Source organism: Lepisosteus platostomus, chromosome 5 (assembly GCF_059453375.1).
Source record: "Lepisosteus platostomus isolate fLepPlt1 chromosome 5, fLepPlt1.hap1, whole genome shotgun sequence".
In the NCBI taxonomy this organism is placed as follows: Eukaryota; Metazoa; Chordata; class Actinopteri; order Semionotiformes; family Lepisosteidae; genus Lepisosteus; species Lepisosteus platostomus.
The window spans coordinates 69107097-69131817 of NC_142615.1; the positions used below are offsets into that span (position 1 = coordinate 69107097).

At 46.5% G+C, this 24721-nt stretch overlaps 3 protein-coding genes across 4 annotated transcripts in view; 2 read left to right on the forward strand and 1 right to left on the reverse strand.

Annotated features, from left to right (window-relative positions):
• LOC148671943 (uncharacterized) overlaps positions 1-4999 on the forward strand; it is a 121655-nt gene extending 116656 nt beyond the window's left edge. Inside the window, exons 5-10 of the mRNA XM_088632758.1 lie at positions 874-1088; positions 1916-2163; positions 2424-2546; positions 3058-3211; positions 3712-3756; positions 3847-4999. Coding sequence (XP_088488884.1) covers positions 874-1088; positions 1916-2163; positions 2424-2546; positions 3058-3211; positions 3712-3756; positions 3847-4124 — 1063 coding nt within the window. The 3' untranslated portion in view covers positions 4125-4999. The remainder of the gene's footprint in view (positions 1-873; positions 1089-1915; positions 2164-2423; positions 2547-3057; positions 3212-3711; positions 3757-3846) is intronic.
• LOC148671925 (GTPase IMAP family member 7-like) overlaps positions 1-24721 on the reverse strand; it is a 396318-nt gene that overhangs the window by 345616 nt on the left and 25981 nt on the right. The window lies entirely within an intron of this gene.
• The window catches only part of LOC148671947 (uncharacterized), a 206332-nt gene that overhangs the window by 74553 nt on the left and 107058 nt on the right, over positions 1-24721 (forward strand). The gene's annotated exons all lie outside the window — the stretch shown is intronic.

Here is a 24721-nt window from a genome sequence, read left to right on the forward strand (position 1 = left end):
TTGCTTCAGTCTCGCCCATCACTACGGTCTCCTGTGTACTTTCACACCAGACTGAAACTTAAACACTTGGAGCACTCATATCACGTATCATTAGTCCTTAAAACAATAATGAGAGGAATTTAGTAGTTTCTTCTTAGCTAAGGAAGAGGTTAGTGGGGCCAGCAGGGGGCGCTCTCACCCTGCGGTCCATGTGGGTCCTAATGCCCAACTATAGTGACAGGGACACTGTACTGTAAACGGGCGCTGTCCTTCGAATGAGACGTAAAACCGAGGTCCTGACTCTCCGTGGTCATTAAAAATCCCAGGGTGTTTCTCAAAAAGAGTAGGGGTGTAACCCCGGTGTCCTGGCCAAATTTCCCATTGGCCCTTACCAATCATGGCCTCCTAATAATTCCCTATGAATCTATGAATTGGCTACAGTACATCACTCTGCTCTCCTCCCCACTGAGAGCTGGTGTGTGGTGAGCGTTCTGGCACACTATGGCTGCTGTCGCATCATCCAGGTGGGGCTGCACATTGGTGGTGGTGGAGGGGACTCCCCATTACCTGTAAAGTGCTTTGAGTGGAGTGTCCAGAAAAGCGCTATATAAGTGTAAGCAATAATAATAATAAGGATAAACATGCCAGACTGCAGTATGGAAGTGTGGAACCTCTATATTTCTGTCTCCAGTGTCAGTGCTGTGTCTTTGTCACACAGTCCTGCCTCAGTTCTCTCTTTGTGTCACTATACTGCAAGCGTAGAATTTCTTTATTTTGTCTCCAGTGTCAATGCCCTGATGTCTGTGGTGTCCCCTGTCTCTGTGGAGTGTTGAAAGTGTGGTGTCCTCTGTCTCTGTGCAGTGTGTTGACAGTGTGCTGTCCTGTTCTGTGCAGGTATCTCTGCCCGTCCGCGGGTCAGTTCTGGTGCCGTGTCACTGGGCTGGTGTTTGTGATGGCGTCGGGGGGCGAACTGGAGTATCAGACCACACACTGGGACATGGGGCTCCTGTCCCCCACTGGCCAGCTTCCTGCAGGACCCCTGTTTGACATCCGCTGCCCCCAGGGGGCGCTGACGGAACTGCAGCTACCTCACTGCGAGATCGATGGCCGTGAGTCTCAGGCGATGTTAACAGTTTCTGTATTGACAGTGAGTACAGCTTCAGCTCAGCTACAGCAGGAGACTCTACCCTCTACCACAGAGTCTGGTGACAATTTGCCCTCTGTGTAACAGTGTGAATGAAGATGAGGTTGCTTCTGGGATATGCTGGACTCATCCCTCTCTCCAGCCTCTGAAATCTGTTCCAATCCATTACTGAACCTCAATCCCAGGGCTTCATTACTGGCCCTTAATTAATCTCAGTTAAAGGCTTCATTACTTTAATTCAGTTATTCATGGCCACCGAAGTCCATGTCACATCGTTAACAGAAATAATCAGTGATCTTCAGCCCTAAGTGTCGTGTCATGTGACTAGGTTGAAAGATGGGCTGGAATGGAAGTCAATGAGGAGCAGAGCTGGCTCTTGTGAGCCTCTCAATTCTGGCAGTCCTCTACTGTGGACGTGACTGATTGTCGAATCACACTGGAGCCAACGTCCTCAGGTTTAATCAAGACAAGCTCCTCCAGCATTGAGTTGATGGTCTCTGGTTTACAAACCCATCTCGCTGACTCGGCACTTGAGGCCTAACTGGCAAATACTAACCAAGTCGGAACCGAAGGTGGTCCAACTCCACAGTGGTGCTGCACCCACTGCTCTGAGCCCAAAGTCTTATAGCTGAGAGGGATGGGTCCTTGGAACAAACAGGGAACAGCTGGGGTGGAGTCTAGGGGTGTAACTGGATCGTGGGGCTCTCCTACTGGACTGGAAGCTGTGAAGATGTGAGCAGTCTTACAACAAACAGCCAAAGGAATCGTGACTCACTCAGTGTCTTCCTGCAGGCAGGAGTGACTTCCTGTCGGTGGCCCATGTGAGCTGTGGTAATCTTGAGGTGCTGTTGCCCCTGGAGGTGACACAGACCCACGTGAGGGTGTCCATCGCTGGCCTGTCCCTGTGGGGCCTTGTGAAGAGCCTGTGGGACTCCAGCATCCTGGGACAGGTGCTGCTGTTCCTGCAGCTGGGGGATGGCATGGACCTGCTACCCAAGTTGAACGTGTTTGTGCTCCCTGGGAACGTACTTCTCAGCCAGGTACAGGGGACTTCCTGTCTCTCTGTCTGTCTACCTCCCCAACACGTCTTGTCTCTAGTTGTCTTTCTCTCCCAACACTTCCCGTCTCTATGCCTGTCTACCTCTCCAGCACTTCCTGTCTCTCTAGCACTTCCTGTCCCTCTATCTGTCTCTCCAGCACTTCCTGTCTCTGTCTGTCTGTTTCTCCAGCACAACGTCGTGGCATGTTTCTGTTCCCCCGTTCCCAGCAGTGTCACCCTGTCCTCTCCTCTCCTCCACAGGTCACCGAGCAGCAGGACTGCAGCAGCTCCCTCATTAAGACGAGCTCAACCTGTAAACTTACACCGCAAGCGACGTACAGAGTGTCCAGCAGCAGCAAGGAGATTAAGATAATCCAGCCTGAGGTAATGGTTGTCCTGTGATACAGACAGAGATCACTGGCCTTTATGACCCAAACTGTTGAGAGAGCATGAGAGAAAGACAGAAAGATCTAGAGAGAGAGAAGCAGGAAAGACTCGGGTCATGAAAGGGTGATCTGAGTATCATCAGTGTCATCGAAGCAATGAAACAGGTGGACCCATCCAGCAGATACACAGAGAAAGGAAGGGGCCCGAGTACTGACCCGTGAAGAACACCAGGGGGGGAGAAGGCCAGAGCCTCACCAGGACACTTGGAAAGAGCAGTTCAAGGGACAAGAAGAGAACCAGCCAAGAGCAGCACCTGAAATAACCAGGACAGGAAGAGGATGTGGCCAGTCATGTCAGAGGTCAAGGAGAATTGGGATAGTGGAGAGAGAAGCAGAAAGCAGAGTCACAGAGTCTGTAGAGGGAGTCCAGCTGACTTCATGCTCAAAAAGGATTTGCCTGTGTGACAGACTGCTAGCTCTTTAACACGGCGTTACTGTTGTTCTTCCAGTCCGAGTGCTTTTACTGCAGTTATGGCCCGAATTTCCACCCTACGTTCGAGGTGTTCCTGGCCCACGGTGCGAGGAGTCTGGACCTGGTGTTGCTGAAAGGCGCCACAAAGGACGGAAAAAAGAGGGTGTGGACGCGCTTTGTGCAGCTGCCAGGTAACAGATCTACTGAGAACATGGTGGGTTAGAGGTCAGTATGGCCTGCTAGTGAGTGTGACAATCATGCCAGGCAATAGCTGACTTGAGATGCATCTTGTGTGTCCTGTGGGTGAGTAGTGTCTTTACGGGAGACTGTGTCCTGTGGGGGTTTTGTTGTTCAGGGTGAACAGTGTATTTACGAACGATTGTGTCCTGTGGGTGTTGCGCTGGTCAGGGTGAACAGTGTCTTTACAAGAGACTGTGTCCTGTGGGTGTTGTGCTGGTCAGGGTGAACAGTGTCTTTACAAGAGACTGTGTCCTGTGGGTGTTGTGCTGGTCAGGGTGAACAGTGTCTTTACAAGAGACTGTGTCCTGTGGGTGAACAGTGTCTTTACGGGAGACTGTGTCCTGTGGGTGCTGTGCTGGTCAGGGTGAACAGTGTCTTTACAAGAGACTGTGTCCTGTGGGTGCTGTGCTGGTCAGGGTGAACATGTCTCTGTCTCTTTCTCCCTCTGCAGTCCCTGCTGTTCAGACCAGGACCCCAAAGACTTCTGCCCCTCAGAGTGAGTCCCTCTGTCCTCTTTGAGTATCTAGAGCTAGTTCCTCAGCCCTTGTGTAGGAGCAGCCAGTAGAAGGGTGTCTGTTTGTTTCAGGAATCATCAGCAGAGAGGAGTGGGCAGGAGCCTTGAATGAAGTGATCGAGGAGCTGGAAGCAGACGAGTACAAGAAGCTGAAGAACATTCTGCACCAGAAGGGGATGCCCCGGGGTGTACTGGGAGACACCGAGAAGCAGGACCTGGCCCACAGGATCGTCTCCCACTTCGGAACGGAGGCGTCTGTTCATGTCATTCAGGAAGCCATGGCCAGAATTCCTCGGAACGACGCAGCGATACAGGAATTACTGAAGCCCTTTGTGGAGCAGCTGAGATAGAGAAGGAGCGTAAGGACACCCTGTAGGACTACAGTGTTTCACCATGAGGGAGTCACTCTTGAGCAACACACAGTCGTCCTCTCTCGGCTCACAGCAACGCCCCTGAGCCACACAGAGAGCATGAGGAAGATCACACAGGCTCCTCTTAGCCTGCACTGATCCAGCCCATGAACACAGCAGAGCTGCCACTCTGTAGCCTGATGCCCTCAGAGCTCGGAGCTCAGCAAGGCTGGGAGACTGTAAGAAAACCAGGACGCTGCTGCTGTGTGTGGAGCTTGTGGACCAGCAGGTGGCGCTGTTCCCTCTTGAGCTCTGTGACCCAGGACAGTGACCAGGGACACTGTGCTGTTGGAGGTGCTAATGCATGCACTTCAGATGAAACTTCTGTAGCACCAAGGCGTATCATAAACATTTCCCAATAATCTCTGCCCTTGAGTGATAACAGTCCAGCCCCTGGGAGTGTGTCCGAGGTGGGTTTCTCTGATGAGCACCAGGTCCATTTTGACATCTCCCGTGACAGGAAATACTCATGTGGACCCATGCTGGTGGGGTGACGGGTCTCCTCTGGAGTTGAGCTCTAGCTGGGGGTAACCGATCAAACATCTGAAAGATGAACAGCCAATGAGGAGCCTGAAGAGCTACACCCGATGATATCGCAGCCAATCAGCAGATGTGATCACTGGATTTGAAAAGGTACTGAACCTCCGCAGAGACTGAGGGAGAAGCACCAGAAGGAGCTCCAGAACCACCTCCGCAGGATGGAGGAGGAGATCCACACACGAGAGGAGAAGATCAGAGCGCTGGAGGAGCAGATAGTAGAGCTGGAGGAGAGGGATGAGGGGAGGAGGAGAGAGCTGGAGGAGGAGCTGAGGAGAGAGAGAGGGGAGAGAGAGGCTGCAGAGAGAGATGGAGGGAGTGAGAGGGAGAGGAGAGAGAGAGAGAGGAGACACACAAGAGGGAGATGGAGGGGCTCAGGCAGCACTATGAGGAAAAGGCCAGAGAGGAGGCATAGAGACACAGAGAGACTCTCCAGCAGGTCAGTGTGTCGACAACACAGTTCACTCCAGCAGGACAGGAGCACAGGAGCTGCAGGAGGGAGATCGAGGAGCTGAGAGAGGCAGTAGAGAGACTCAATTCAGTTGTAGACAGATACAGTAAAGTAGTTTGGTATTTCAGTCCCCCGAAGCAGAAGAGACATACAAGAGATACAGGAGTGTGAATGAGAAGCTGAAGCAGCACAAGAGAGAGAGGCCACAGAAGATGATTGAGAGAAGGTGTTGCTCACTTAAAACATTCTCTAATCATATGAATGTATATCTTACTGATGTATTTAACCTAAATGAAATTAATTGTTTAAAGAGAACAATAACAGCAGCTTTGCTCCATCCCAGCTTGTATCCAATCACAGCAGCCTCCCATCTGAAGCCCCTCCTTCTTCCCTCATCCCACTTCCTGTTCCTGTGGAGACTCCAACATGGTGGAGATAGTATCTTATCTCAATACTTCTCTTGAAGAAGGCTCCTTTTGCCAGCATTATTGTGTAATGACTTGTGATTGTTGAGTTGCCAAGTGCCTTGAACGTTTACAGATGAAGGTTTACGTTTACAGATGGAGGTTTTTCTATTAACTTTAGTCAACTGAATTCCAGCTTTATCATCCTCTGTTGGGAGACGAACATTACCAAGAAAAGGGACAGTACAATAGTGTTACTTTATGTGCTGCATTGAAATGTTGAGATTTTATATATACAGTATATACAGTAATTGGAAGAAACTATTGAGATGTTTCACTGTGTATCAAACAGTATTTGTGTATAAAGATCTTTCTCCTGTTTTTATACCTCATCAGTTTAATGGACCAATATTCTTAAGAGACTCATCAGAGAGGCTGGACTCCAGTGTCAGGGGCAGTGAGACTCTACACTGGGCACTATCAGACCAGCTCAGTGCTGTTAACCCCAGCAGTCTGTAAAGCCTGATAGAGACTCATCAGAGAAGCTGGACTCCAGAGTCAGGGGCAGTGAGACTCTACACTGGGCACTATCAGGTGACACAGACCAGCTCAGTGCTGTTAACCCCTGTTCTTCTGTCCTTGTGCTCCTCTGACTAGTCCAGATTGGGCTCATAATCATTATACATACTACACACAGGTTATACATTATTTTTGGATATATTTCTATTCAAATAATCTTGTATTTCTACCCAACTGTGGACATTTTACTGGAGTGATTACAGTGAACTACCAGGCTCATATAATGGCTGTGGGACTGGAGTACCATATAAGGTATTGTAACACATACGGCCGCCAGGCACTGTGTAAGAGCCGGCGTACCAGAGCAGGTGACGTCTCCGCCCTTCCCTGTGATAGCAGGACCACAGCCACTGGGCTGGGGAGAGATCTCTCTTTAGCTCAACAAGCTGGGTCCCTGGTGAGTGACGCCGGAGTCCTGGGTTCGAGCCCCCCACGGTGTGGGGCCGACCTGATGTGCCAAGGGTGCCCGCCTGAACCCCATAGCATTACGGTATTATTAAATATTTATATATCAACTACAGGCTCAAAGAAGCTTTGAAAAGCTGGAAGTGACATGAGAAAACAGTTCACAATAATGAAGTTCACTCACATTTAATACAGTCTCGATTTCATAAAAGAACAAGTAATAGGTTTGTTCCAGGCTGAAAGAAGAAAGAAAGAAAACACGTTTCGGCCTTCTTCACACCTGAAACCTGTTAGTTGTTTTATCTTGTATACAGTGTATATATATATATTGTATTTATTGTTGTCATTCAGTAAAGTGCTTTGAGAACCCACCTTTAAAGGTGCTATATAAAATAAAATAAAGTAGATTATTATTATTATAATAATAAAACTCACAGAAACACGACCCGGTGCTTTCATGTCAGCTCTTGCACACCCGTGTGCTTCTGCACCGACAGCTGTCTCCTGTCCTCAGCTCGACCCGCAGACCCACACGAACTGGACCTGTCGAACCTGCTGTCGGGCTGAAGCGGAATGAATCCGGATCGTCAGCGGCCCCGTGGTCATGGAAACCGGACCGACCGAACTGCCCGCGACTGCCCTCCCCTGCTGGTCTAATAATAATAATAATGATGATGATGACGACCCCGGCCGTCTCTCTCACCCGTGTCCACCGGTCCGGGGAGTTGGAGTCTCTCTGAGAGACGGTCTTTCACTCCGAGTCTCTCCGGGAGCGGGCCCGTCTGTGTCCACACTCCTGTCGACAGCAGGCCGCTCTTTCCCCTCAGGAGAGGAGGAGCTGGAAGAGGAAGACGATGCAGATTCACGGCTTGGAGTTGGTTTTATTTTTATTTTATTTGTTTTTTAATGGCGGAGTTCCGGGCGACCGTTAAGAATCGAACAGCCGGCGCGCGCCGGTCCGCCGAAGCAGCGAGATCATTCAAATGTATTATTATTATTATTATTATTATTATTATTATTATTATAATTACTATTATTATTATTATAACATTTGGATCTGGAAGTCACACTCTTCACACCGTATCTCTCCGCTTCTCACCTCAGCGTCAGACTCAGTGTTTCCTCTTAGTTTTCATCACACGCTCTTCGGCACTTATCAAGTACATCTCTATATGTGCTTCAGTAACACTGATTCATGACTCGGTGATTTACCAGCACGTACAGGACAATTTGGGAAGATGCTTCCCAGTAAGAATGTTCTCTGCTGTAGGTCTTAATGGGACAGTTTCTAAAACTCCTCAGGACCGGAGGACACGGGTGAGAGAGACGTATACCATTATTATTATTATTATTATTATTATTATTATTATTACCCGTACAGAAGCACTCTATCTAGAAGCACTATCTCTCTGTCCTGTGTCCTAACAAACCCCACTAACACCCCGTGTGGGAAAGAGGACCCGCTCGTCCCTCCTGTCCTGTCCCGGTGTCGCCGTCACTGGGACTGGAGCAGCCGGAGAGGAGACGCACTTCCAGAACTTTCCTTCCCGCTCGGCTCTTCCCCTCCTGAGGAAAGAGCATCTTCCCACACAAACAGCCCGTTTCTCTCGGAGACGCCCGCAGCACAGGGGGCCTTTTCCCAGGACACCAGGACTCCCCTCGTCTGCGGAAACACCCGGGAAGAGCCTCCCAGCCCACAGGAGGGGAGTCCCAGTCCTTCCCGGGATTTCCAGGACAGGAGCGGCTCCTCAGCTGGGAATAAAACCGCCCCGAGAGGAGCTCGAGCGCTCGGGCTCGGAGCGTCGCTTAGCAACCGGCGCCGCAGCGGCATCCGGAGGACGAGCCGGAAGCGGGTTTTGGCGCCAGTTCTGCTCCTTGATGATCGGCTCAGGAGAATAAAGTCGATATAAAAACATAAAAGTCCATTTCTCTCTCTCCTCTGTGGAAGCCGTGTCCGCCAGGGAGTGGAAAGAAAAAAAAACGCGCCGCGGTTTCTCGCCGTTTTGGCTTTAGATCTCGAAATTATGACTTTTCTGACTCGGAATTGCGAGATATAAAGTCCCAATGACCAGAAATAAAGTCGCGATTCTGAGATTGTAAGTCGCCGTTGCGAGATATAAAGTCCCAATGACCAGAAATAAAGTCGTGATTCTGAGATTGTAAGTCGCAGTTGCGAGATATAAAGTCCCAAAGACCAGAAATAAAGTCGTGATTCTGAGATTATAAATCGCTGTTGCGAGATATAAAGTCCCAATGACCAGAAATAAAGTCGCGATTCTGAGATTGTAAGTCGCAGTTGCGAGATATAAAGTCCCAATGACCAGAAATAAAGTCGTGATTCTGAGATTGTAAGTCGCCGTTGCGAGATATAAAGTCCCAGTTGCCGGACGAGCCGGCAGCGGGTCTGGGCGCCGTAATGAACCGACGTCTTTCATCATCACGTCGGTTTTCCAGCGGCGCTTCAACGTCCTTCTGCACAAGCGAGCGGTGTGTTTCTGCAGCTGCACTCCGGCTGAAGGAGGTGAAAACGCGCTTCTCTTCCAGAAAGGTCTGTGTGTCCGAGCGATCGGCCGGCCTGATGCGCGCAGTGTGGCTGACCGTCGCGCTGAAGCGCCTCTGTCTCTTCCTCAAGACCCCTCATGAGCAGCCCCTCGGACACCCACACCAGACACGCTGTGAGAAGGAGGCACATGCCCCCGCTGGGATCGCAGACACAGCCCGGCCGCCTCACGCCTGTCCTGGCCCACCCTGCCTGGCGCCCGCCGGAAACAGCTGCTCGCCATCGGCCACAACCGGCCACTTTCCCACCGCGGAGTCCCGGTCAGCGACACTGTGCTCTTCTACCGGGTGTGACACCGCCAGACCCACAGCTGGATACAAACTCACTGTTCCACTGTTACAATTATACACATGTAGTGTGCTCTCTGAAGGCACCAGTTCTATAGGGTTTGGGCATTTACTGGGACAATTATTAATTGTAGCAGTAAATCACAAAATGATTCTTTTGATGGCCTTAGAATCCAACTATGCGATATAACTCAAACAACGCACACACACACACAGGTACTATATACACGAGGATACATTTATTAATACATAGAATATGCATATACAGTGCCTTGCGAAAGTATTCGGCCCCCTTGAACTTTTCAACCTTTTGCCACATTTCAGGCTTCAAACATAAAGATATAAATTTTTTATTTTATGTGAAGAATCACCAACAAGTGGGACACAATTGTGAAGTGGAACGAAATCTATTGGATTTTTGAAACTTTTTTAACTAATAAAAAAATGAAAAGTGGGGCGTGCAAAATTATTCGGCCCCCTTGCGTTAATACTTTGTAGAGCCACCTTTTGCTGCGATTACAGCTGCAAGTCGCTTGGGGTATGTCTCTATCAGTTTTGCACATCGAGAGACTGAAATTCTTGCCCATTCTTCCTTGCAAAACAGCTCGAGCTCAGTGAGGTTGGATGGAGAGCGTTTGTGAACAGCAGTTTTCAGCTCTTTCCACAGATTCTCGATTGGATTCAGGTCTGGACTTTGACTTGGCCATTCAAACACCTGGATACGTTTATTTGTGAACCATTCCTTTGTAGATTTTGCTGTATGTTTGGGATCATTGTCTTGTTGGAAGATAAATCTCCGTCCCAGTTTCAGGTCTTTTGCAGACTCCAACAGGTTTTCATCCAGAATGGTCCTGTATTTGGCTGCATCCATCTTCCCCTCAATTTTAACCATCTTCCCTGTCCCTGCTGAAGAAAAGCAGGCCCAAACCATGATGCTGCCACCACCATGTTTGACAGTGGGGATGGTGTGTTGAGGGTGATGAGCTGTGTTGCTTTTACGCCAAACATATCGTTTTGCATTGTGGCCAAAAAGTTCGATTTTGGTTTCATCTGACCAGAGCACCTTCTTCCACATGTTTGGGGTGTCTCCCAGGTGACTTGTGGCAAACTTTAGACGAGACTTTTTATGGATATCTTTGAGAAATGGCTTTCTTCTTGCCACTCTTCCATAAAGGCCAGATTTGTGCAGTGTAAGACTGATTGTTGTCCTATGGACAGACTCTCCCACCTCAGCTGTAGTTCTCTGCAGTTCATCCAGAGTGATCATGGGCCTCTTGGCTGCATCTCTGATCAGTCTTCTCCTTGTCTGAGCTGAAAGTTTAGAGGGACGGCCAGGTCTTGGTAGATTTGCAGTGGTCTGATACTCCTTCCATTTCAAGATGATCGCTTGCACAGTGCTCCTTGGGATGTTTGAAGCTTGGGAAATCTTTTTGTATCCAAATCCGGCTTTAAACTTCTCCACAACAGTATTACGGACCTGCCTGGTGTGTTCCTTGGTCTTCATGATGCTCTCTGCGCTTTCAACAGAACCTTGAGACTATCACAGAGCAGGTGCATTTATACAGAGACTTGATTACACACAGGTGGATTCTATTTATCACCATCAGTCATTTAGGACAACATTGGATCATTCAGAGATCCTCGCTGAACTTCTGGAGTGAGTTTGCTGCACTGAAAGTAAAGGGGCCGAATAATTTTGCACGCCCCACTTTTCATTTTTTTATTAGTTAAAAAAGTTTAAAAAATCCAATAGATTTCGTTCCACTTCACAATTGTGTCCCACTTGTTGGTGATTCTTCACATAAAATAAAAAATTTATATCTTTATGTTTGAAGCCTGAAATGTGGCAAAAGGTTGAAAAGTTCAAGGGGGCCGAATACTTTCGCAAGGCACTGTAAACCTAACAGATCTTATCGAGAGGGTTATCAGAATACAAAAGATATATATTCAATCAGTTACAAAGTGTTACACATATCAAGAGGACATACGTTCAGTATATCATTCAACTAGCTTTAACTAGCACAGTTTGTGCACAGGAGAAAAGATGACTGTGGATCCCAGCAAGTCAGGAAGAAGACCGGTTCGTTCCTGATGAAGCGCTAGTTCTGAATAGTGATTCAGCTGTCCACAGTTCCGACCTGTTCACGAGGCCTGCTGCTGGTTACTCTCTGGCAACCTCCACTCTAGACTCTTAGAACAAAGGAAAGTTCTGGCACTCGGACACACTGGCCGTTCCGTGGTTGTCCGGGCTGAGTCTCAGGATGGTCAGGAGGCGCTCTGCGAGAATGTCCTGCCCTTGGGAGCCTTCTGCTCCTGGGCCGTCCTGCCCTGGAATTCTCCTTTGAGATTCTCCCTTTAGAATTGTCCACAGAATCTCTCAGGATCTCTGTGTTGCCTGTTTTTACCTGGAGGAACTTCAGCTCGTTCATTGGCTGAAAGTTCCATTGGCATCAGAGTCCCACGTGGGTTACTCGGCCCTACCAGTCCCTGATTGGTTGATCAAGGTGAGATATGAGTCACTTACTCCTGACACCTAGGAATGCGGTCCAGATGTCCATCTGGCACTCCCTAGACAGATAGGCGCCAATGGATGACCACTGATCATGATAGCCAGGCTTAGCTAAGTGCATCCCCCTTTGGGAGCTGTCCCTTATCAAAAGAAAACATCTTTAAATCAGCCTGCATGAATAGCTCCTCTGTGGCTGCACCACAGAGATGAACAGAGAGATGAGGCCTCATTTGGGAAAGCACAGAACACTTAATTCTGTCTTATTAACAAGCATTGCCGCTACATACATATATTCTGTTACACACACATATACAATGTCAGAATTATATCCAAAAGTATTCATGACATTTATATATATATACACAAAGAATACCAAAATACAAACATGATCAAAATAGAACATTATTTAAAATTAGTTTTCTTCACATGGGGCACTAAGGGCTGGTTTTCAGTGAGTCGGATCTCTTATGAGGAAGAGATCAGTGTTTCAGTGGAGAGTCCTCACTCTGTGTCCAGGAAGTATCCGGTCTTCCTCTCCCGCTGGGAAAGACTGTGTGGATCAGTGACTGACCTGCGGCAGTGTCTCTGTGTCTCTCTGTCACTCCGATAACACAGCCTGAGCTCCTCCTCTCTCTCTCCTGCTCCTGTCTCAGTGTCTTCAGCTCTCTCTCAGCTCCTCGATCTCCTGTCTGTTTCTCTCTCCTGTCTGTGGGCTGTGTGTGTCTGCTCATTGTGTCTGTGGGCTGTGTGTGTCTGAAGGTTGTGTCTGTGGGCTGTGTGTGTCTGAGGGTTGTGTATTCTTGAGCGCCTTCAGGTTGTATGTGAGACTACGTTGTTCCTACTGTGTGTGCTCTTGTGTGTCTGCGGGCTGTGTGTGTCTGCTCATTGTGTCTACAGGCTGTGTGTCTGAGGGTTGTGTACAGATGCAGCCATTCAAAGTGAGCGGTACAGACACGTTTAATTTTGGAACATAAACATACAGTATATAGCTGGTCTCGGTACTTTAAAGAAAAAAATACACACCAGTATTCCATTTCTCCCTAAACATTTTAAGCATCGAAGTCTTTAACTAACGCGATACCGGAGTCAACAAGCATACTTTTAGAATTTGATTAAAAGGGAATATAATATGGAATCGCGTATCTCAAGAAATTAATAACGATATAATTATATTCATGTTGCAAAAGAACTGCAACGGACATAAAAACTCCCTTGCTTTTAACAGAGCGTTCCATAATTTCTAACTACGAAAATGCCAGGTGAAAGGATTTGTAAACATATTTTGTTAAAGCAAGTCAGTTTTTTCCGCAACACTTAAAAGACATTTTTCCAAGAAAGTTTAGCCTTTGTCACTAATGAAACCACTAAATAAAGACATAAATATAGAAATCTTAAGATTTGTTTTATTTAATGTTGGTAGCAGGATGAACTGTCAGAGTGTATATTTTGTCGCAGAGTTGCTGCAAGATGTTAACAGTGAAAAGGGTATTTAGAAATGAGTTATTTCAAGATGAAAATTTTCAGAATAATTGCAAATCTAGCAGGATAGAGAAAGCACAGAAAACTGGCAGTTAGATTGATCAGATTAGTATGAAAAGTCATTTAGCAAAGGGAATGAGAAGAGTGACAAACTAGTATACTTTAGATCTTTTTTTCTGAACCAGGGAAAATCTGATCATGTTTCCCTATAACAATAATAAAAAACTTTATTTGATATATCACCATTAAAGGTGGCATCTCAAAGCAATACAGTAGATGTAAAAACAGATAAAAGGACCACAGATTACAAAGTAAATGCATATAAGAAAGACAAGCAGTTAGAGGTGCTACCAAAATTAGAAAATGAAGCAGATACAGACACTAAGTCTTCTGAAAAGAAAGGTTCTGAGGTTAGATTTAAACTGGCCCTGGTGTGTGTGTGTTTGTGTCTGTCTGTCCTGTGATGGAATGGCGCTATGTCCAGGGTGTATTCTGCCTTGTGTCTGTCGCTTACTGGGATAGGCTCCAAATCCTCTGTACTGGATAAAGAGATTAGAAATGGATGGAAGTAAAGGCACTGTGTGGATGGAACTATACACAGTGTTAGAAACCCACTATGAAATGGCAGCATCTCACTGAGAATAAAACATTTTATAGTGCTGGCTTAAGGAAACAGCCTTTCCACCTCTCTTGCACATCAGTATCCATACCTAGTTATTTAAACAAATTGCCTCTAATTATAAACATCTTAATATGCTGGCTCTGTGGATCCGCATCAGCTATGTTTGCCCATTCCTTCAATTCATGTGCATCCAACACACAGTTCAACGCTAGCAACTACACAAAATCTAAAATATGAGCTCTACTTGCCACTTACAATACCAACAGTACCAGCTAACTTTAGTAGTGACATTTTCATGGATCTTTTTAACAATAAAATTTACAACATCAGACTTCAGACACAATTAAACAGGCCTCAAAAAAGTCTGGTACAAACATTTTCAGCATGGAATAAACCGTTACTTTAATGGTATATACCTTAAATGGATTCATATTCTCAATAAGATTTGGTGCTCAGTAACATGACTTAGAAAATGACAGAAGACATACGTATCATGCTTATCCTTCTATTTTTCATAATCGTAAACTCCTTAAGGCAGTTACATTTTCTCTGTTCTGACCTGGAGTTACAGAGAAATTTAAATTCTAATAAGAGATTTGTAATGAGGAAAGTCATACCAATCACTCATACAGTACCAGGATTTGCAATTACAATACAAATACTTTCTTTCTGTATGTGTTTATTTTGCAGTTTGAGTCTATGGCATTCCTTTGGGGGTCTATACTCCAAGGCATGACTTTTTTATGGGAACATGACATTTTTTTAAACATATATTTTTGTGGTAGGAGGGCGCAAAACATCAGTATTTACTGCTATTAATTACTGTACGATTTATAGTTGAAATCTGAGCCTAGATATAAAGTTAGATATAAAGTTAAAATCTCGACAAAGCAATGTAGGAAATACAGAGAAAATAAATCCTTTCTGACATCTAAAATCAGTTTCGATCAAGGTCTCTAAAACGAACAAGAAAAAGAGGATTTTCGGAGGGCAATTACGCTGTGTTTATATAGAATAAGTGATTTACTGTATGAGCAATCTAATTTCTTGTTCGTTTAAAACAGTGAAATGTCAGCTGCAAAAGATCGCACCAGAAACAGCACTCTCTCTGCCTGTCATAGACGTTCAGGAAAGGCTGAATGAAGTCATGTCAAGTACAATAATTCGGTGATCAATAATAACAGTTGTAGGACAGTATATAAGGAGGATAAGGATTTTGAAGTTGACTCGAAATCTGATAGGTAACGAGTGCAAGGACTTGAAAACAGGTGTAATGCATCCCTGATAGGATTCTTGCTGTCATATTCTGAACATATTGAAGATTGCTCAGTGTGGATTTAATTTCCCCAGTGAACAGGATGTGCATTTATTAATTCTAGAAAAAAAGCCTTTCTTGATTTCTCTAGTTCTTAGTTTCTCTAGTTCCCTTTAAAATAAACTATTATTCCACAATGCAGAGTATTACATGGCCAGTATTTACACATGATATTTGTGATTTAAAGAAATTAACACAAGCAGCTTTTGGAGATTTAAGTGTTGGCTGAGTTATTGCAGGATAAAAGACTAGAGATGTTGGCAAGAGGAAGATAATTTGGGGAAAGCTGAGGAATACACTTATAACAAGAACACTTCCTAATGGGGTTAGGCATACTTTTGATGAAGATGATGAAGTTAACAGACTATATGTTTACATAGATACTGAAATAAGGATTGTATTTTAGATTATGTGTAGTTGCTGGCATTGAACTGTGTGTTGGATGCACATGAATTGAAGGAATGGGCAAACATAGCTGATGCGGATCCACAGAGCCAGCATATTAAGATGTTTATAATTAGAGGCAATTTGTTTAAATAACTAGGTATGGATACTGATGTGCAAGAGAGGTGGAAAGGCTGTTTCCTTAAGCCAGCACTATAAAATATTTTATTCTCAGTGAGATGCTGCCATTTCATAGTGGGTTTTTAACACTGTGTATAGTTCCATCCACACAGTGCCTTTACTTCTATCCATTTCTAATCTCTTTATCCAGTACAGAGGATTTGGAGCCTATCCCAGTAAGCGACGGACACAAGGCAGAATACACCCTGGACATAGCGCCAGTCCATCACAGGACAGACAGACACAAACACACACACACCAGGGCCAGTTTTCCCATAAACCAATTAACTTACCAGTATGTTTTGGAGTGCGAGAGGGAGTCATATCACACATATGGAGAAAAACCATGTAACCCCCACACACACAGGATGGCAGGAATTGAACCTAGGACCCCAGTGCTGCAAGATAGCAATGCTAACCACTTTGCCACCATTATAAATGGATGGATATCTTAGTTATCTTTCTAGTTCACAGGTTTGCATGCATAATTTAATTTTGAAAGCCACTGAGACATCAGGTACTACTGTTGTATTTATGAAAAAGAAACAAAACAAAAAACATACTAACAACTGTGCCATCCTACTCCTTAGTTAATACATTTTATTATTCATAAACAGTTAACATTGTTAGCAAAATATTTTGAATTATATTTAACCCTATTTTTTCTTTAGTTTTGTATTTAACTTCTTATATGATAGTCAGACTTAATGTATATTTGAACAATGAAAATATATTTTTACAAGATTTTACATTAAGCACTTAAAATTAATATGGTTAATAATAGTAAACTGTAACATGCTGTAACAAGATCGGTTAAACTGCGAAGAAAATGCTTTCAGAGAAAATGTTTCAGGTGTGAAGAACATAGATCTCCAATGCAATTTCAACCAAACCTGTTCCCACACACCCTGCCCCCACTACCATTAGAATATACACAAAGCACTCAAATCTTTCGAGCTAATGATCAGGTGACCCGAGAGAGAGCGAGAGAAACACCAAGGGGTGCGGAACCAGGGAACTATTTACATGGAAAACGGGCGATCTCCCCAGACTGTCCGCCCGTTTCACTGTTACCTGGATACCTCTTTATTTAGAACTCACTAACACTGGTTTTTAGTTTAGAAGGATTCAAGTTGGGTTTTAGATGAAAGGCAGCGACCTTAATCAAGCCCAAATCATAATTGAACCCATTCAGAGCCTACATTACATTTTAGCGTTTCATTCTGAGCAGAAGACCCTCACACCTGAAGAAGGGGGAGGTGTTTTTCGCTGGAAATCTCGCCTGCTTCTACTTTACAACCGGAGTGCTGGCTGTGACGAATTAAACCGGTTTTATAGGTTTCAATCACAGACCATGTGACATGGGAGTCAGGAAACTAACACACAGCGCCACCGGATTTGATAACGCTATAAAAACGCTATAAAATAATGTGACTTGGCACAGAACAAGTTTACAGCACAGTACAATAATAAATGCTGACCATGACTTTAGAAGCATAAATTGCCTTACACTCAATTTAAACACAAGCTGTCTTTAGCCCTCTAAGCTGGTTCATACAGAAATGTAGAGATCCAAGCTCAGAACACACAGCTTCATTAGCGAATACATATGCAGGACAACTAGAGAAGACGTTTTACAGAGGATGGATTTTTAGAAACATCCCATCAGTGACATCACTGAAGTCAACTCCTAGGTACTGTAACTGTCGTGTGGATAGTTTCACAAGAATCAGACAAAGGTTTAAGCATCGCTTGTTCTAGATAAAACTGCAAAAAAAAAAACAACAACCAATAATGTACTTCTTTGCGGCTCTGTTTGCCCAAATCATATATTCACAACGTGAAATCTACAAAATAATATTAAGTAACCAAAATCCGCAATATGGAAACAGAACCTGTGTAATTGTTGATAGATGATGTACTCGTAACATTTTTTCAAGACGAACTACAACATTTAAAAAATGACTTGTATGTACTTGATATCTCTAATCAATCCAGGGGTCCCAGCACAAAACGAAACTAAAACGCATACCGTTTCGCGCTTCTTATTAGTTGCTCAAAAGTAATTTGACCGTATGAAATGCATAATTTAAACCTAGAAACATATACGTGAGCAGTACTTAAGCACTGTAGTATCGGTGTTAAGACATACCTCTCAAATACTGTAAATCAAGTTAAAAATATCTCAAGACCGATTCTGGTCATAATGAAACCATGTTTCGTGTATGTTTTCTTTAAAGTACCGAGACCAGCCATATACTGTATGTTTATGTTCCAAAATTAATATCGTTTATGGCCTTCACACGCGTTGCAGTATGCTCCTATTCTTTTTATGCTCAGCTAATAAGATTTCCCTTCAGTGGTAAAATTAGATATGAATATTCAATACTTAAACGGGCACAGTTAAGACATTAAATATACATATACATACTGTATACAGTACAGTTTGCATACGGTAATATGTTTATGTTACGCAATTAAAAAATAAATAAATAAAAATGAAAAGTCCAGCACCAGCTGGATTCAAACACACAACCTGCCAGTTGGTAGTCACGCACCTAGACCAGTAGGCTACAAGACAGCTCGCATGAACAGGCAGGCGAAACAGCCCTACACAGCCCTGTCGCAGCACACGAATTCTTTAGATACGCGATTCCATATTATATTAGCAGAAAAGCTTAAAACTACCACTTTTTCACACGCTATTTCACATGCTAGTTAAATACTTCGATGCTTAAAATCGTTAGGGAGAAATGGAATACCGGTGTGTATTTTTCCTTTAAAGTGCCGATTCCTGGAATCTGACTGGCTGACACCCCTCTGAAGTGGTTCCATAAAATCTGGTATACGGAAAAGAAAGCGTTGATAAATACAAGTGTCTTTTAATACACTCTTTGCTGTGCTCTTGAGGATCCTTGTGATATTTTAAGCTCTAGTTGAATGATAGGTGTCGCATTTTAAATCATTTTCGTAGTTAGAAATTATGAAACGCCCTGTTAAAAGCAAGGAAGTTTTTATGCCCGTTGAAGTAAAACAAAATGCCTGACAAAGTATGGCTTGGACAGATTCCAAGTGCTTGTACAAATGTGCTAAAGAAATTATACTTTGAGTATACAGCTTGTCCAAAGTCATCTATTATTAATACTATTCGTAATATCTTCAGTAAAGGCTTTGATGCATAAATATTTCTGATAAAGGTAGGTTGTGTACTTTTGTCCAACTGAGCAATCTTGCTTTCATAAAATATACCAACATTTGAATGACTGATGATTAACATGCTGTAATACACAGTTCAAAGGCTCAAATGCTGTACATGAGAGGTTAAGCTCCCCCTGGCGATTTTACAAGGCGACGCCGGATAGTTAGCCACGTGACACACGTGAACTGCGTGATACCGGGACACGCCCACCGGGGTATGCCGCGAAATACCTCACCCATTTTGAATGGCTGCATCTGTACGTGTGCATGAGTGTCTGAGTGTGACTGCGAGTCTGCGTGCGAGTGTTCGTGTGCGAGTGTCTGAGTGTGACTGCGAGTCTGTGTGTGCCCGAGTGTCTGAGTGTGACTGCGAGTCTGTGCCCGAGTGTACATGTGCGAGAGTGTCTGAGTGTGACTGTGAGTCTGTGCCCGAGTGTACGTGTGCGAGAGTGTCTGAGTGTGACTGCGAGTCTGCGTGCGAGTGTGCGTGTGCGAGTGTCTGAGTCTGCGTGCGAGTGTGCGTGTGCGAGTGTCTGAGTGTGACTGAGTCTGCGTGCGAGTGTGACTGCGAGTGTACGTGTGCGAGAGTGTCTGAGTGTGACTGCGAGTGTACGTGTGCGAGAGTGTCTGAGTGTGACTGCGAGTCTGCGTGCGAATGTACGTGTGCGAGAGTGTCTGAGTGTGACTGCGAGTGTACGTGTGCGAGAGTGTCTGAGTGTGACTGCGAGTCTGCGGGCGAGTGTACGTGTGCGAGTGTCTGAGTGTGACTGCGAGTCTGCGGGCGAGTGTACGTGTGCGAGAGTGTCTGAGTGTGACTGCGAGTCTGCGTGTGCGAGAGTGTCTGAGTGTGACTGCGAGTGTACGTGTGCGAGAGTGTCTGAGTGTGACTGCGAGTGTACGTGTGCGAGTGTCTGAGTGTGACTGCGAGTGTACGTGTGCGAGAGTGTCTGAGTGTGACTGCGAGTCTGCGGGCGAGTGTACATGTGCGAGAGTGTCTGAGTGTGACTGCGAGTGTACGTGTGCGAGAGTGCCCGAGTGTGACTGCGAGTCAGCGCGCGAGTGTACGTGTGCGAGAGTGTCTGAGTGTGACTGTGAGTCTGTGCCCGAGTGTACGTGTGCGAGTGTCTGAGTGTGACTGCGAGTGTACGTGTGCGAGAGTGTCTGAGTGTGACTGCGAGTGTACGTGTGCGAGAGTGTCTGAGTGTGACTGCGAGTCTGCGTGCGAGTGTACGTGTGCGAGAGTGTCTGGGTGTGACTGCGAGTCTGCGGGCGAGTGTACGTGTGCGAGTGTCCGAGTGTGACTGTGAGTCTGCGTGTGCGAGTGTCTGAGTGTGACTGCGAGTCTGCGGGCGAGTGTACGTGTGCGAGAGTGTCTGAGTGTGACTGTGAGTGTACGTGTGCGAGAGTGTCTGTTTGTGACTGCGAGTCTGCGTGCGACTGTACGTGTGCGAGTGTCTGAGTGTGACTGCGAGTCTGCGTGCGAGTGTACGTGTGCGAGAGTGTCTGGGTGTGACTGCGAGTCTGCGGGCGAGTGTACGTGTGCGAGTGTCTGAGTGTGACTGCGAGTCTGCGTGCGAATGTACGTGTGCGAGTGTCTGAGTGTGACTGCGAGTCTGCGGGCGAGTGTACGTGTGCGAGAGTGTCTGAGTGTGACTGCGAGTCTGCGGGCGAGTGTACGTGTGCAAGTGTCTGAGTGTGACTGCGAGTCTGCGGGCGAGTGTACGTGTGCGAGAGTGTCTGAGTGTGACTGCGAGTGTGCGTGTGCGAGAGTGTCTGAGTGTGACTGCGAGTCTACGGGCGAGTGTACGTGTGCGAGAGTGTCTGAGTGTGACTGTGAGTGTACGTGTGCGAGAGTGTCTGAGTGTGACTGCGAGTCTGCGTGCGACTGTACGTGTGCGAGTGTCTGAGTGTGACTGCGAGTCTGCGGGCGAGTGTACGTGTGCGAGAGAGTCTGAGTGTGACTTCGAGTCTGCGTGCGAGTGTACGTGTGCGAGAGTGTCTGAGTGTGACTGCAAGTCTGTGCCCGAGTGTGCGTGTGCGAGTGTCTGAGTATCTGCGAGTGTACGTGTGCGAGAGTGTCTGAGTGTGACTGCGAGTGTACGTGTGCAAGTGTCTGAGTGTGACTGCGAGTCTGTGTGTGCGAGTGTCTGAGTGTGACTGCGAGTCTGTGCCCGAGTCTACGTGACTGCGAGTCTGTGTGCAAGTCTACTTGTGCGAGTGTACGTGTGCGCCTGAGTCTGTCTCTGAGTGTCTGCGAGTCTACATGTGTGCAAGTGTCTGAGTGTCTGCGAGTCTACATGTGTGCGAGTGTCCGAGTGTGACTGCGAGTCTGTGTGCGCGCGCGAGTCTACGTGCCCGGGAGTGAGTCTGAGTGTGACTGCGAGTCTGAGTGCGAGTCTACATGTGTGCGAGTGTCCGAGTGTGACTGCGAGTCTGAGTGCGAGTGTCCGAGTGCGACTGCGAGTCTACATGTGCGCGAGTGTCCGAGTGTGACTGCGAGTCTGAGTGCGAGTGTCCGAGTGTGACTGCGAGTCTGTGCGAGTCTACGTGTGCGAGAGTGTGCGTGTCTACGTGTGCGAGAGTGTGCGAGTCTACATGTGTGCGAGTGTCCGAGTGTGACTGCGAGTCTGTGTGCGCGCGCGAGTCTACGTGCCCGGGAGTGAGTCTGAGTGTGACTACGAGTCTGTGCGAGTCTACGTGTGCGAGAGTGTGCGTGTCTACGTGTGCGAGAGTGTGCGTGTGACTGAGTCTGTGTGTGAGTCTACATATGTGCGAGAGTGCGAGTCTACATGTGTGCGAGATCAGATCGCCACCGCCAGCCATGGGGAGTCCACCGTCAGGTCTGTCCAGTCAGTGTGTCTGTATGAACCCCTCTCTCTCAGTGCAGTGTTCATGTACTGGAGTGTCCAGTCAGTGTGTCTGTATGAACCCCTCTCTCTCTCAGTGCAGTGTTCATGTACTGGAGTGTCCAGTCAGTGTGTCTGTATGAACCCCTCTCTCTCTCAGTGCAGTGTTCATGTACTGGAGTGTCCAGTCAGTGTGTCTGTATGAACCCCTCTCTCTCTCAGTGCAGTGTTCATGTACTGGAGTGTCCAGTCAGTGTGTCTGTATGAACCCCTCTCTCTCTCTCTCTCAGTGTTAATATAAGATGTGTCTCTCTCCAGCTACACCTCTCTGATCTCCATGGCCTGCCAGATCTCCTCCGGGATGAAGTTCCTGGCCTCCCTGAACTTTGTGCACCGGGACCTGGCGACCCGGAACTGCCTGGTGGGGGAGGGCGGCGCCATCAAGATCGCCGACTTCGGCATGAGCCGCAACCTGTACGCCGGCGACTGTGTGGGGGTGTTGGGGGTGACCCCATGTGTCTGTGTCCCCAGGGGAAGTTCACCACGGCCAGCGATGTGTGGGCGTTCGGGGTGACCCTGTGCATCTGTGTGTGTGTGGGGGCGACCCTGTGTGTCTCTGTGTGGGGGTGTTGGGGGTGACCCCATGTGTCTGTGTCCCCAGGGGAAGTTCACCACGGCCAGCGATGTGTGGGCGTTCGGGGTGACCCTCTGGGAGATGCTGAGGCTGTGTAAGGAGCAGCCCTACGCCTCCATGACAGATGAGCTGGTGATCGAGAACGCTGGAGAGTTCTTCAGAGACCAGGGCAAGCAGGTAACAGCCACACCTGGCCAGGAGTACCTGTACCTGTCTCTCTCCTGTTCAAGAGGCTTTATTAGCATGACCAATGGGTACAATCAGTGTTGCCAAAGCAAATAAAAATAATAAAATTAACATGGAACAAAACAAAAACTAGAAGTAAAATAAAACCTACAGACATGTCACAGACATTTACAACAAAGAGATATGATAAAATATTGACATATACTGTAGCGACTGGAGCATTATTGGGAGACGGACTCACTGTTCCTCAGGCTGTGACAGGAGATCACATACTGGGCTGCCAGATCAACTGAATTCCCTCCTCCCTCTCCCAGTAGGATGGGGACCTGTTGTGACTCTGGCAAGTGTGGGAACTCTGGGATTAGATTTCTGAATTTCGGGAAATGTTTCTCTAATCCCAGAGTATCTGTCACAGTGCAGTAGGAAGTGCACCTCTGTCTCTATTTCTCCCCGCTGGCAGTGGGAGCACAGCCTGTCCTCTCTGGGCAGCCAGGTCTGCCTGTGTCGCCCAGTTTCTATGGCCAGGTTGTGGTCACTGAGCCTGTACTTCGTCAGGGTCTGTTTCTGTTTGTTATTTTTTATTTTGGTCAAATATTCAGCTAGTGTGTATTGTCTGTTTAGGGTTCTGTAGCATTCCAGTTTATGTTGTGTTTGTGTGTGTGTGTCCCAGTGTGTGAGATATTGCTGTTTGATCTGTGCTGTGATGTGGTTGAGTCTGGGTTGTGGTGCTCTAGCAGTGCTGTCCTGAGGCTGGTTAGGATTGGTGTGGCTCAGGTCGGTGAGCCTCAGGCCCAGCTGGCTCAGGGGGCTCTGTTTTGGGCTCAGCTCTTGGCTCAGCAGGGCTTTGTGGTGGTAGGAATTTTGGTCGCTGTTTTTTAGGTGTAGCCAATACTTTAATATTCTTTTCTGTATGTTTATCAATAGTGGGTACTGGCCTAATTCGGCCCTGCACCCGTTGTTAGGAGTTTTTCTCTGCACACGGAGGATGTTTCTACAGATCTCCATGTGCAGAGTTTCTGTGGGGTGTTTGTCCCATTGGGTGTAATCCTGGTCTGTGAGGGGACCCCACACTTCACTGGCGTATAGGGCAATGGGTTGGATTACACTTTCAAATATTTGGAGCCAGATTCTTGTTGGTGGGTTGATGTTGAAGAGCCTCCTTCTTATTGCGTAGAAAGCCCTGAGTGCCTTCTTCCTCAGTGTCTTCACTGCCAGGTCAAAACTCCCGGAAGAGCTGATGGTGAGACCGAGATATGTGTAGCTGGATGTGTGCTCCAATGTGTTGTTGTTGTTCAGTGTGAATTTGTACCTGTTTCCCTGAGGTCTGGCTTTCTTCTGGAAAACCATAACTCTGGTCTTGTCTCTCTCTCAAGGGCAGGACTTTGTCCTTTCAGTGGCCCTGGGTTCAGTTAATGATTAACTCACCAGGGCAGAATGAAGTCTTGGACGCCGCCTGATATGAACGTTTCTGGTATATCTCATCACTTAGGAATTTAAAAATATATATAAAAATACTTTTAAAATTGTTTTTCATAAGCAAACTCTCTTGTTTGGGGTTCTGGAAAGTTGATCTAAAAGGATCTCCAAAGCACTTTACAGTCAGGGACCCCACTTCATCCCACCTACAATCAACTGAGGAGAGGGAATTTGGGGAGTACAGACCGAACCCCGACTAAGCAGCACCCCTGACCAGCAGTCGGGTCACTGGGGTCACTGGGGTCACACCCCTGCTCTCACACACTGTAAGGACATTGTTGTTGTCATTCTGTAAATCGCTTTGAGAAGACACCTTTAAAGGTGCTATATAAAATAGTTTTTTTTTTTAATTATTACTTCAAATGAGATCTGCTGAAAATCAAGAGTCGATTTTATTGTTGGACATGTGCAGCTATATAGAATCTGTTGATGTATTAATCACTCTTGCCATTAGTAATCAATTAATTTAAAACAATGAAATATGG